This window comes from Aulonocara sp. 'chitande type north' Nkhata Bay, linkage group LG4, assembly GCF_057382095.1.
Source record: "Aulonocara sp. 'chitande type north' Nkhata Bay isolate Kocher_YH1m ecotype deep benthic linkage group LG4, A_spYH_male_GT1.1, whole genome shotgun sequence".
NCBI lineage: Eukaryota > Metazoa > Chordata > Actinopteri > Cichliformes > Cichlidae > Aulonocara > Aulonocara sp. 'chitande type north' Nkhata Bay.
The window spans coordinates 28626514-28639384 of NC_141347.1; the positions used below are offsets into that span (position 1 = coordinate 28626514).

Below are 12871 nucleotides of genomic sequence, written 5' to 3' on the forward strand. Positions count from 1 at the left end.
ACAGTATCTGGGAAGCTTAGCCATAAGCTAAGCAGTCCGGACTGCGTAGAGGTGGAGATCCGGGCTCTACGGTGTCGTTCCTCAGCAAAAAAGCAGCACACTTGGTTATTACACAAAGACTAAGATGTGTCCTTGATCCCTAAAATCATTTGATACACCATCCCAGGTCCTTCCCTAACACCAGGGGGTATCATATAAAACGAGAATATGGCATAAGGATGTAGAATGTGTCATTTGCAGTACTGCTATGTCAGCTAGTGGGAAATAGACTTGGGCTGCTTCATTATCAATTTAATTTTGTAAACCCCAAGTGAATTTTCACCCTTCCAATACTAATTTGAATGAAACTGGAATAGATGTGTGAGCTAATGATATGCATTTGCTACACTGTATTCATACTGCTGTCTAGTAAAAATACGCCTCTAGACTTTCGGCGCATATTAAAGGCCTAATAGCTGTAGATTTCGATTTCTGCTCAGGTTTGCAGATTGAATGTCGAATATCTGATCCTAGCGCATGAATGCTTTTCTTTCACTTTATGCTTTTTTGATTATAAAGTACCGCTGTACTGATTTTTACTGTGGGTGTGTTATTGGACATGACTCAAATGTGAGATCAATGTGCTTTAGGGCTTTAGAGTAGTTTTCAAAAGCTGACACAGAAATAAGTGATATTTATTTACCTGCTTTAAAAAAATCCGGCAAAAGAAAAAGCCCAAAAACCACATTGGTATTCTATTGATTGTGAATTTCTCAGTGTGGAATAAATTGTATTGTAAAAACCTCAGAGCAATGTTACACTGTTAGTGCCCTGTCACTGAGTAGCAAAAGACTGCCTTTCTATGACGTGTTGAAGCTGCATCTCATTATAAATTTTCCTCCTTGCAGGAGTTCTTTTGCAGTGGCATAAGTAGAACTCTGGATCGAATAGTTGTGCAGTGTGGGCTCTACGGGGACGTGGTATATGGATGCTGGGACTATGAGCATAAGCGAAAAACGGGGCTACTTAGCAGACCTAGGAGGCAGCTTCACTGAGGATGCTCCCAGACCTCCTGTCCCCGGTGAAGAAGGAGAGCTCATATGCAGTGATGGTCGCCAGCACAGCAACCTCAGCTTCTCCTCGAAGAATGAGAGCCTCAAATGTGAGCCGTCTGTGGCTACACCCAGGCGATCTGACTTGGACCTGGGTTACGAGCCGGAGGGCAGCGCTTCGCCAACACCACCCTACTTAAAGTGGGCGGAATCTCTTCATTCTCTCCTGGATGACCAGGATGGCATCCTGCTGTTTAGGACGTTCCTCAAGCAAGAGGAATGTGCAGATATGTTGGACTTCTGGTTTGCCTGCAGTGGTTTTCGGAAACTTGAAGCCAGTGAGGTTACTGAGGAGAAGAAGGTGAAACTGGCAAAGCTGATATATAAAAAATACATCCTGGACAACAATGGGATTGTCTCTAGACAGATCAAACCAGCTACAAAGTCCTTCATCAGAGACTGTGTGATGAAGCTTCACATTGATCCTGCCATGTTTGATCAGGCTCAGACTGAAATACAGACTATGATGGAGGAAAATACCTATCCATTATTCCTTAAATCTGACCTATATTTGGAATACACACGGACAGGGGGTGAAAGCCCAAAGTTGTACAGTGACCAGAGCTCGGTTTCTGGCAATGGAAAGGGGCTATCGAGCTATTTACCACCTTTAAAGGAGTATGAGGAATGGAGATGCGACCAAGGACCAGAGGAGCTGCCTGAGTGCGACCCCACGCCAAGCAGCCGTCTGACTCAGAAGCTGCTGATGGAGACGGCACAGCAACGAGTTGCCAACAGCACAAGATTCCAGGACAGTCACGAGTACAGGTAAATCCTCTGAGCAATCGAAAAAGCTTCACTTCAGTTTTAGCTGCACAGCATTCCTCTGAAAACTGCTGAATTAGAAAAATAAAAAAGCCCTGAAACTGCACACCAGCACTTGGGCTGATGTGACTGTGAGTGTAGCTCAGGAGATGGCAAAGACTGTGTGTGAAGAGAGTTTTAAGTATTTGCACTTATGGTGGTGAACAAATCTCAGAAGATAATAAGGCTGCATTACCGACTGTTTGGAGGTTGCAGCAGAAATCTCTGTGGTGCTTGTGAGGGCGCTCTAATAATCATGTGTTTTGCTTAGGCACTGGAACAGACTTTGTATTGAAAGAGTCAAACAATGATTTTGTTTAAGGAGGAGTTCTCCTGAAATCATTGACCCTGGAGTTTGTAATCTTTGCCTTCCCTTTCCTCTGTATATGAGGGCTCCATAATAAAATATTGCAAAATACCTGTTTGACTGTTTAGTCTAGAGCTCCCAAACATTTTTTTACTGTTAGCCAGGGCTGTTAATAGATCCTTAAAGTAGGGATCCTTTTTGAATTTTAATTCACAAAAATATTAAAATCTTCACAACAATATGACATGTTGGAATGCACAATCCTATATGATCTTTTTTCAGTTTACACATCTGCTACAAGCTTTCAGTACATTACATGGTCAATAGTGCAGCTTAAAGTCAAAGAAAATATGCTAATAAAAAGTGGAATGTGTTATGTAGAATTGGGACAAAGTTCATTTTTTGTATTCTGAAGCACATCAGCTGCATACCAATGTCCAGGTCTACAAAGTCTTGGCTTTTTAGCGCCAGTCAAGTGTTGAGTCGAGGTGTACTGTTTTGTGTTTGCCTGTCATGCTCCTGCACATGCTCTTGTTGTTCACAGTATTTATTCCAGTGCTGATATTTCTGATTGCATTGTTAACAGCTGAACAGAACTGGTGGTTTATTAAATTACCTATAGCTATGTGCTGTTATATTTGGTAATGTCTGCATGAGTGAACTGGAAATGCCCCGGAAGACCAAGTCTGATTAATCAAACAAGACAAATCTTCACTGATGCAACACTTGGATTTCTTTCTTGTTCTTTTTTTTTTTGTATAGGCTGGCCTTAGGTTGTTGGTAATCTTTTCCTTGATTTTTAAATATGCATAATAGTGCAAATAATTAATAGCTTGGAGCTGTATGAAGGGAAAGAAAACTTTGGTTTAAGGTTGGTTATATTACAGAATGTACTGGATATATGTGGGTAGATCTCAGTGATATTTTATGCATGGAACCTTTCCAACATACAGCAGTCGAGAGACTGGCAGAAAGAAGTGATATTTTATTGGCTTTGGTAGGTTCTGAGTATTTAGACCAGGATCTAGATGATTCAAAGGCAAAGGAAATTATAATCCTGTTAAATTAAAAAAAAAAAGCAGCTTAGAAACAGAAACTTTGTTACAAGGGCTGATAGGAAGTCAACTTCTAAAACTTAGTGTGAACTAAGGTTACGGCTTCAGCGGAGGGTTAAGGACTCTTGCAGTAAAAATGGCCAACAGAAGCATGTTTGGTGTGCGTCACTGTTGAAATCTCACAAGGAGCACTTGTAGCATTGTTCGGTTATTGCTACAACGTAAATAGCTACATTGTAAGACTTTAACGCAATTGCCTAATTTGCTGTTATGTATAATTTTCAATTTGCATCACTGTCAGACTACAAAAATGTTGCCATGTTTGACCTCTGTTCCTGCAGTAGCAGCGGTATGATGGTGGGGACAGGAATTTACATCAGCTGACAAACATAGAATACCTTACAGATAGAAAGTTCTCTGTTGCAGCAATATTGAACACAGCCCTGTACTATGTATCTGTGACTGAAAAAATCCCGATAATCATTTGGTCAGTTAAATAGCGTGAGCATGACTACTACCCTTTCTTTCCAAATTCGTTCACTGTGGGCACCTAGACTCTTACTAGCTGATATCTGAAGATTGCAGAATGCAAAAGGCTCTGTTGGAGGATATGAATGTTTGAAATCTTATCCAAAATATAGAAAGGAACAAAAAACAAAAAAAGCTTCTGCCGCAGGCATTTCGGGCGTTTGCTGGTGAAAATCTACACGGCAACTGATAAAGAGGTTTTAAGTTGTGATTGAAACACACTTGTGAGCTTATTTCCACATCATTATTTCAGCAATCAAGCATTTGGCCAGAATTACAAAAAAGCATTTCATTTTTAAAGCATCACCCATTGGGTTTTTGTGAAACTAAATTTTACAGCAGTTTTGTCAGATCTCTTCAGAGACAGGCAACAAGAGACATTAAATAGTCTTTCAGAACAGCTTTAAGAAATCAGAGGACTTGAAAGAGAATAGCCTTTAAGTGCGTTAATGTTTTGGGAGATTTTTGCAATGTGAACGAGTCAGATTTGTTCTCATTAAAGTTAAAGTTATATTTCAAAGGCACGACTTCACTATATTTGTTATTTTCAATGAAAGTTGTTGTTGCCTCTGAGTAATATTAAAAGCCACCCCACAACAATCACCAGGCTTAAGTAGAGTTGAGTTGCACATGGAATAATAATATTAGTCACAATTTTTATATTGTGTAAGTTAGATAGAGATACTGAGATACTGTATTGCATTTTTCAAGTTAAAATCTTGAACTGCCAGTGCCACCCATGCTTTCTTCCTGGCTGGCAAAGAATGCTGAAATGCACATGTTTCGAGAGCTATGCCTGAATGTATCGAAGAGACGAGTGTTCAGTGTTCGGTGACAGAGATGGTTCGATACGACTAATGGCCCTACGCTCATTATCGCGGGTGTCGTGTGCTGATTTTGACGTAGCTTCGTGTGTTGCATGCCAAAATCTTTGTGGCGCTTCAGCCAGTCAGGTCGTGTACCTCGCCGTTTTTGAAACCGGGTGCCAAAGCTGGGTTGAAGACACGAGTGTACGATCGTGTCGGGTTTTTTACGGCCACTTTAATGATATTCCAGCACAGAAGCTCAAAGACTTACAGATATACAGAGGAAGATTTTGCAACTTTTTGAAAACTTGAGAATTTGTGAATTTGCCAAAACTTTGCAAAAAAACAAAAAGTCAAATCTTTGCTTCTGGTTTTGGCTTATTTTCCTTGTATATCAGTATTTATGTGCCAGTATTATCTGAGTTGCAACACCTATCATTCAGGAGAATACTGCAATTTGAGACAATGTTACAGTGGCGAGAAAAGCGACAATTGGGCCGGGAAAATCTGGCCTTAAAGAAAGCATCTATGTACCCAGTGAATGACTATCATTGAACAGAGGTGGTGGGTTAAGAAACCAGTAAACAGATAACACCTTTTCTTCTTTCAGTTGTATCAAAACTGTTACCACATACTCCACAATTACCAGTTTAAAGGTTTTGATAGAATGCAATTTTTATACTTGTACTAGCCCTTTGCTAACCTGGCGTTCTAATTATTCATAATTATAACATATTTATAAGCTAAATGTTAATGAAGTTGAGTGCAGTGATTTTGTTTTGAACTCTGGCTCTTAACAAGGAAACTCTTAACTCTCAAGGGAGACCTGGCCAAGATAGGCAGCAGCAGGTGTCTCACAGTTACAGAAAAACATTTATAGAAATGTTTTCTAAAAATGTAAAAGGTTTTAAAAGAAGTTTCCCTAAATTTCATTAAATCTATGAGGAAGAATTGCATCTGGATGTGTCTGACATTTGACTGTCCAATACTCTGGTATTGAATTTGAAGAGTATGGCATGATGGTGCAGCAGTCAGCACTGTTGCCTCAGAGCAATAAGATCCCTGATCAGGCCATCTGGAGTTTACATGTTCTCCCAAAGTACTCCAGCTTCCCCCGACTATCCAAAAGCATGCACGTAAGGTGATCCTATAATTGTCCGTAGGTGTGAATGTGAGCGTGAATGGTCATCTCTGTGTTCCTGCTGTGGACTGGTGGTCTGTCCAGGTTGTACCCTGCCTTTTGCCCTATGACAGCTGGAATAGGCCCCAATGCCCTGTGACTCTGATTTGAGCCACAGGGCACACAGGGCATTTGAGTATTTTACATGCTGAAATGCTATCAAAAATGCTGTTGCTAGCCTTTCTTGCTCTCTGTTGCTCTTACTTTACTCTGGTTGAGAGCCTGTTTGTGTAAGCCATGCCAAAGAGATAGAAGTGCGAGTGACAGGATATTACAGCAGCAAAAAAATAAATAAAAAAGATAAAAACCTTTTACACTGTATGAACAAACGGAGTCACTCATAACTCGCAGTTAATGGCTGTTTATGGCCTTTGAAGCCTCTGCTTCCTTGTGCCAGACATTTTTCAGATGTGAATCACTGGCAGTCAGGTGGCGCGAGGGGTCAGGAGGGGTCAGGGGATTGATATAAACTAGCATTAGGCTCACTGTCAAACTTGGGAAAACACTGTATAGTATTTGCAAATGACCTAAGTTGTGTATAATTGGTGGGCCTATATGAACTTAAATCCAATCTCACTTATGCCAACAATGGCAAAAAATTAAGCAAATATGAAGAATTAAATCGAAGGACTCTCATGTTCTCCTATCCTCATTCCTGTGGTTGAAGATAGAAATCTTCATCCAGCTACAAGAGCTGCAGGTTCTGTTATAATAGTAGAGCTTTCTGACAGATGGAAAACATTTAAATGAGTATGTTACAGAAAATAAATAGCAGGAACAAATAAACTCCAGAATGTAGTGACATAGAGTTTATCCATCCTGCTTACTTCATCCTTACTTTGAGGCAAACTCAGTTTAAAAAAAAGCAAGATAAATTAAAGCTGCAAGCAGCGTTATGAGGGCCCTCGCACCCCCGGCGCGTCGAGCCACGCCCAACACCTAAAACCAGCACGTCCGATCGATGTCACATTGATGGAATTCATGCATTTAACCACCAGCTAACATTTCAACTCATTCATTCATGATTAGCTAGTCGTTCCACTAGGTGGCACTCTAACCATTATGTACAAATGGCATAACAAACATTTCCGAACTCGAGTCTCATTATGCCTGCGACCTTTGGGTGAGATTGGACATTGTGTTTTTGAGTAACAGCAGATTACTGCGTTTTGGCGAGTGATTGAGAGTCTACGTGCCGCCATAACCACCCCGTTTCCCTGAACGTAAAAAGCTTCGCAATTTAACAACACAAAGGTCTTTGGATTCCACACACTGAAGAATAGTGCAATATGATGAAATCCCTTGGAGGAGTTCGTCAAAGAACGATGCCTGAAAAGAGGGGAAAATGTTGCCAAAATTGCACATTAATTTTAAAATGGCTGACTTCCTGTTGGATTTGGGATATTGCTCCAAGAGACTTTTTTGTACATCTTGATATCTCCTATAAGCTTACCAGGTTTCAGACTCATACATAAAACACAGAGCAGGGGCTGTGATTTTGAAATTTTGTAGGGGGCGCTGTGGAGCCATTTTGGGATATTCAATGAAAATGATCACATAACAACAAAGCCTTAACCACATTGGAGGTGTGCGCCAAATTTCAAGACTTTTTAAACTTTCCAAGCCCCTCAAAAGCCACTTCATCTTTCATGGTGAACTGCGTTGCCACCAGGGTGCGGCGTTCAGTTTAAAGTCACAATTTTTGCACTGAAGCATCACAAGGGACTGATGGTGATATTCACCGCTTTTGAGGTGGCCACGATGAACCTGTGAAAATCAGTACAACAAAATTAAAGCCATGACATTTCCTGTTCCCACTAGGTGGCGCTGTCCGTATTCCCGACAATGGGCACATCAATCTGTTCAGGGCGGGTCTGACTTCATGCCTGTAAAGTCTGGTACTGATCAGACTGGATTTCATGGAGTTATACTAATTTGTTTCTTCATGGCGTGACATCAAAGTTCGCCATGCTGCTGGGGTCACACCCTTTTGCGAAAAGTCACAGTTTTCACTGTAACCCAAGACCAACTCCTTAAGGGTTTTCTGGAGAAATTTGAGGCTGCAGATGTCACCCATCACTATACTGTACCCCAAAGTGTAAAACATGACATTTCCTGTTCCCACTAGGTGGCGCTGTCCTTCATGTCAAATATGGCAGTTGAAATATGTTTAGGGGTGGAGCCTTATCATATGTGTTCACTTTGGTCAAGGTCAGAAAATGTATGACAAAATGAGAGGCAATAAGATTTTCATGGCGAGTCATCGAAATTCGCCATGGCGCCACGGCCTCATAGTATTGTGAAAACTCAAAAGCTCCGCAATTTAACATGGCACAAGGGTGTAGTTGACACTGTCCAAATTTGAAGGTTATGAAATGAAACCCCAAGGAGGAGTTCGCAAAAGTTCGAGGCATGGAAATGGCAAAATTAGAGCCAAAATGTCACCTTCTCTTCCAAATGGCGGACTTCCTGTTGGGTTTGCGTCAATGGGCCCACAGACTTTTTTGTTCGTCTTGGCATGATACACATGTGTGCCAAATTTCATACATGTAGCTCAAACCATGTGGTCGTAGGGCTGCATTTAACAAGGCATAGGTGGCGCTCTAGAGCCATTTCCCAGTGCTCATATGTAAAACCATTAAAATACAAAATTTTTCACCAGACCTGGCATGTGTGCAAAATTTCATGAGTTTTTGAGCATGTTTAGGCCCTCAAAAAGGCCCTTGTTTGGGGTGAATAATAATAATAATAATAATTAAAGCTGCAAGCAGCGTTATGAGGGCCCTCGCACCCCCGGCGCGTCGAGCCACGCCCAACACCTGAAACCAGCACGTCTGATCGATGTCACATTGATGGAATTCATGCATTTAACCACCAGCTAACATTTCAACTCATTCATTCATGATTAGCTAGTCGTTCCACTAGGTGGCACTCTAACCATTATGTACAAATGGCATAACAAACATTTCCGAACTCGAGTCTCATTATGCCTGCGACCTTTGGGTGAGATTGGACATTTTGTTTTTGAGTAACAGCAGATTACTGCGTTTTGGCGAGTGATTGAGAGTCTACGTGCCGCCATAACCACCCCGTTTCCCTGAACGTAAAAAGCTTCGCAATTTAACAACACAAAGGTCTTTGGATTCCACACACTGAAGAATAGTGCAATCTGATGAAATCCCTTGGAGGAGTTCGTCAAAGAACGATGCCTGAAAAGAGGGGAAAATGTTGCCAAAATTGCACATTAATTTTAAAATGGCTGACTTCCTGTTGGATTTGGGATATTGCTCCAAGAGACTTTTTTGTACATCTTGATATCTCCTATAAGCTTACCAGGTTTCAGACTCATACATAAAACACAGAGCAGGGGCTGTGATTTTGAAATTTTGTAGGGGGCGCTGAGGAGCCATTTTGGGATATTCAATGAAAATGATCACATAACAACAAAGCCTTAACCAAATTGGAGGTGTGCGCCAAATTTCAAGACTTTTTAAACTTTCCAAGCCCCTCAAAAGCCACTTCATCTTTCATGGTGAACCGCGTTGCCACCAGGGTGCGGCGTTCAGTTTAAAGTCACAATTTTTGCACTGAAGCATCACAAGGGACTGATGGTGATATTCACCGCTTTTGAGGTGGCCACGATGAACCTGTGAAAATCAGTACAACAAAATTAAAGCCATGACATTTCCTGTTCCCACTAGGTGGCGCTGTACGTATTCCCGACAATGGGCACATCAATCTGTTCAGGGCGGGTCTGACATCATGCCTGTAAAGTCTGGTACTGATCAGACTGGATTTCATTGAGTTATACTAATTTGTTTCTTCATGGCGTGACATCAAAGTTCTCCATGCTGCTGGGGTCACACCCTTTTGCGAAAAGTCACAGTTTTCACTGTAACCCAAGACCAACTCCTTAAGGCTTTCCTGGAGAAATTTGAGGCTGCAGATGTCACCCATCACAATACTGTACCCCAAAGTGTAAAACATGACATTTCCTGTTCCCACTAGGTGGCGCTGTCCTTGATGTCAAATATGGCAGTTGAAATATGTTTAGGGGTGGAGCCTTATCATATGTGTTCACTTTGGTCAAGGTCAGAAAATGTATGACAAAATGAGAGGCAATAAGATTTTCATGGCGAGTCATCGAAATTCGCCATGGCGCCACGGCCTCATAGTATTGTGAAAACTCAAAAGCTCCGCAATTTAACATGGCACAAGGGTGTAGTTGATACTGACCAAATATGAAGGTTATGAAATCAAACCCCAAGGAGGAGTTCGCAAAAGTTCGAGGCATGGAAATGGCAAAATTAGAGCCAAAATGTCACCTTCTCTTCCAAATGGCGGACTTCCTGTTGGGTTTGCATCAATGGGCCCACAGACTTTTTTGTTCGTCTTGGCATGATACACATGTGTGCCAAATTTCATACATGTAGCTCAAACGATGTGGTCGTAGGGCTGCATTTAACAAGGCATAGGTGGCGCTGTAGAGCCATTTCCCAGTGCTCATATGTAAAACCATTAAAATACAAAATTTTTCACCAGACCTGGCATGTGTGCAAAATTTCATGAGTTTTTGAGCATGTTTAGGCCCTCAAAAAGGCCCTTGTTTTGCCTGAATAATAATAATAATAATAATTAAAGCTGCAAGCAGCGTTATGAGGGCCCTCGCACCCCCGGCGCGTCGAGCCACGCCCAACACCTAAAACCAGCACGTCCGATCGATGTCACATTGATGGAATTCATGCATTTAACCACCAGCTAACATTTCAACTCATTCATTCATGATTAGCTAGTCGTTCCACTAGGTGGCACTCTAACCATTATGTACAAATGGCATAACAAACATTTCCGAACTCGAGTCTCATTATGCCTGCGACCTTTGGGTGAGATTGGACATTGTGTTTTTGAGTAACAGCAGATTACTGCGTTTTGGCGAGTGATTGAGAGTCTACGTGCCGCCATAACCACCCCGTTTCCCTGAACGTAAAAAGCTTCGCAATTTAACAACACAAAGGTCTTTGGATTCCACACACTGAAGAATAGTGCAATATGATGAAATCCCTTGGAGGAGTTCGTCAAAGAACGATGACTGAAAAGAGGGGAAAATGTTGCCAAAATTGCACATTAATTTTAAAATGGCTGACTTCCTGTCGGATTTGGGATATTGCTCCAAGAGACTTTTTTGTACATCTTGATATCTCCTATAAGCTTACCAGGTTTCAGACTCATACATAAAACACAGAGCAGGGGCTGTGATTTTGAAATTTTGTAGGGGGCGCTGTGGAGCCATTTTGGGATATTCAATGAAAATGATCACATAACAACAAAGCCTTAACCACATTGGAGGTGTGCGCCAAATTTCAAGACTTTTTAAACTTTCCAAGCCCCTCAAAAGCCACTTCATCTTTGATGGTGAACCGCGTTGCCACCAGGGTGCGGCGTTCAGTTTAAAGTCACAATTTTTGCACTGAAGCATCACAAAGGACTGATGGTGATATTCACCGCTTTTGAGGTGGCCACGATGAACCTGTGAAAATCAGTACAACAAAATTAAAGCCATGACATTTCCTGTTCCCACTAGGTGGCGCTGTCCGTATTCCCGACAATGGGCACATCAATCTGTTCAGGGCGGGTCTGACATCATGCCTGTAAAGTCTGGTACTGATCAGACTGGATTTCATTGAGTTATACTAATTTGTTTCTTCATGGCGTGACATCAAAGTTCGCCATGCCGCTGGGGTCACACCCTTTTGCGAAAAGTCACAGTTTTCACTGTAACCCAAGACCAACTCCTTAAGGCTTTCCTGGAGAAATTTGAGGCTGCAGATGTCACCCATCACAATACTGTACCCCAAAGTGTAAAACATGACATTTCCTGTTCCCACTAGGTGGCGCTGTCCCTGGTGTCAAATATGGCAGTTGAAATATGTTCAGGGGTGGAGCCTTATCATATGTGTTCACTTTGGTCAAGGTCAGAAAATGTATGACAAAATGAGAGGCAATAAGATTTTCATGGCGAGTCATCGAAATTCGCCGTGGCGCCACGGCCTCATGGTATTGTGAAAACTCAAAAGCTCCGCAATTTAACATGGCACAAGGGTGTAGTTGGCACTGACCAAATATGAAGCTTATACGACCAAATCCCAAGGAGGAGTTCGTTAAAGTTCGAGGCATGGAAATGGCAAAATTAGAGCCAAAATGTCAGCTTCACTTCCAAATGGCGGACTTCCTGTTGGGTTTGCGTCAATGGGCCCATTGACTTTTTTGTTCGTCTTGGCATGATACACATGTGTGCCAAATTTCATACATGTAGCTCAAACGATGTGGTCGTAGGGCTGCATTTAACAAGGCATAGGTGGCGCTGTAGAGCCATTTCCCAGTGCTCATATGTAAAACCATTAAAATACAAAATTTTTCACCAGACCTGGCATGTGTGCAAAATTTCATGAGTTTTTGAGCATGTTTAGGCCCTCAAAAAGGCCCTTGTTTGGGGTGAATAATAATAATAATAATAATAATAATAATAATAATTAAAGCTGCAAGCAGCGTTATGAGGGCCCTCGCACCCCCGGCACGTCGAGCCACTGCCAACACCTCAAACCGGCACGTCCGATGTGATGTCACATTGATGGATTTCATGCTTTTAATCACCAGCTAACATTTCATCTTATTCAACCAGGATTATAGTCATGCCACTAGGTGGCGCTCTAATCATTATTGACAAATAGCATAACAAACATTTCCAAGCTCGAGTCTCATCACACCTGCGACCTTTGGGAGAGATTGGACATTGTGTTTTTTAGTGACAGCAGATTACTGCTTTTTGCGAGTGATTGAAACTCTACGTGCCGCCATGACCACCCCGTTTCCCTGAACGGAAAAAGCTTCGCAATTTAACATCACAAAGGTCTTTAGATTCTACACACTGAAGAATGCTTCAATATGATGAAATCCCTTGGAGGAGTTCGTCAAAGTATGAGGCCTGAAAAGGGGGGAAAATGTCATCAAAATTACACATTAATTTTAAAATGGCTGACTTCCTGTTGGATTTGGGATATTGCTCCAAGAGACTTTTTTGTACATCTTGATATCTCCTATAA

At 41.7% G+C, this 12871-nt stretch overlaps 1 protein-coding gene across 6 annotated transcripts in view; it reads left to right on the forward strand.

The window, feature by feature from the left end:
- Nucleotides 1-12871, forward strand: part of axin1 (axin 1) — a 46523-nt gene that overhangs the window by 7640 nt on the left and 26012 nt on the right. For all 6 annotated transcript variants that reach the window (XM_086289677.1, XM_086289673.1, XM_086289675.1 and 3 more), the window contains one exon: nt 888-1859. In XM_086289677.1, coding sequence (XP_086145803.1) covers nt 964-1859 — 896 coding nt within the window. In that variant the 5' untranslated portion in view covers nt 888-963. The remainder of the gene's footprint in view (nt 1-887; nt 1860-12871) is intronic.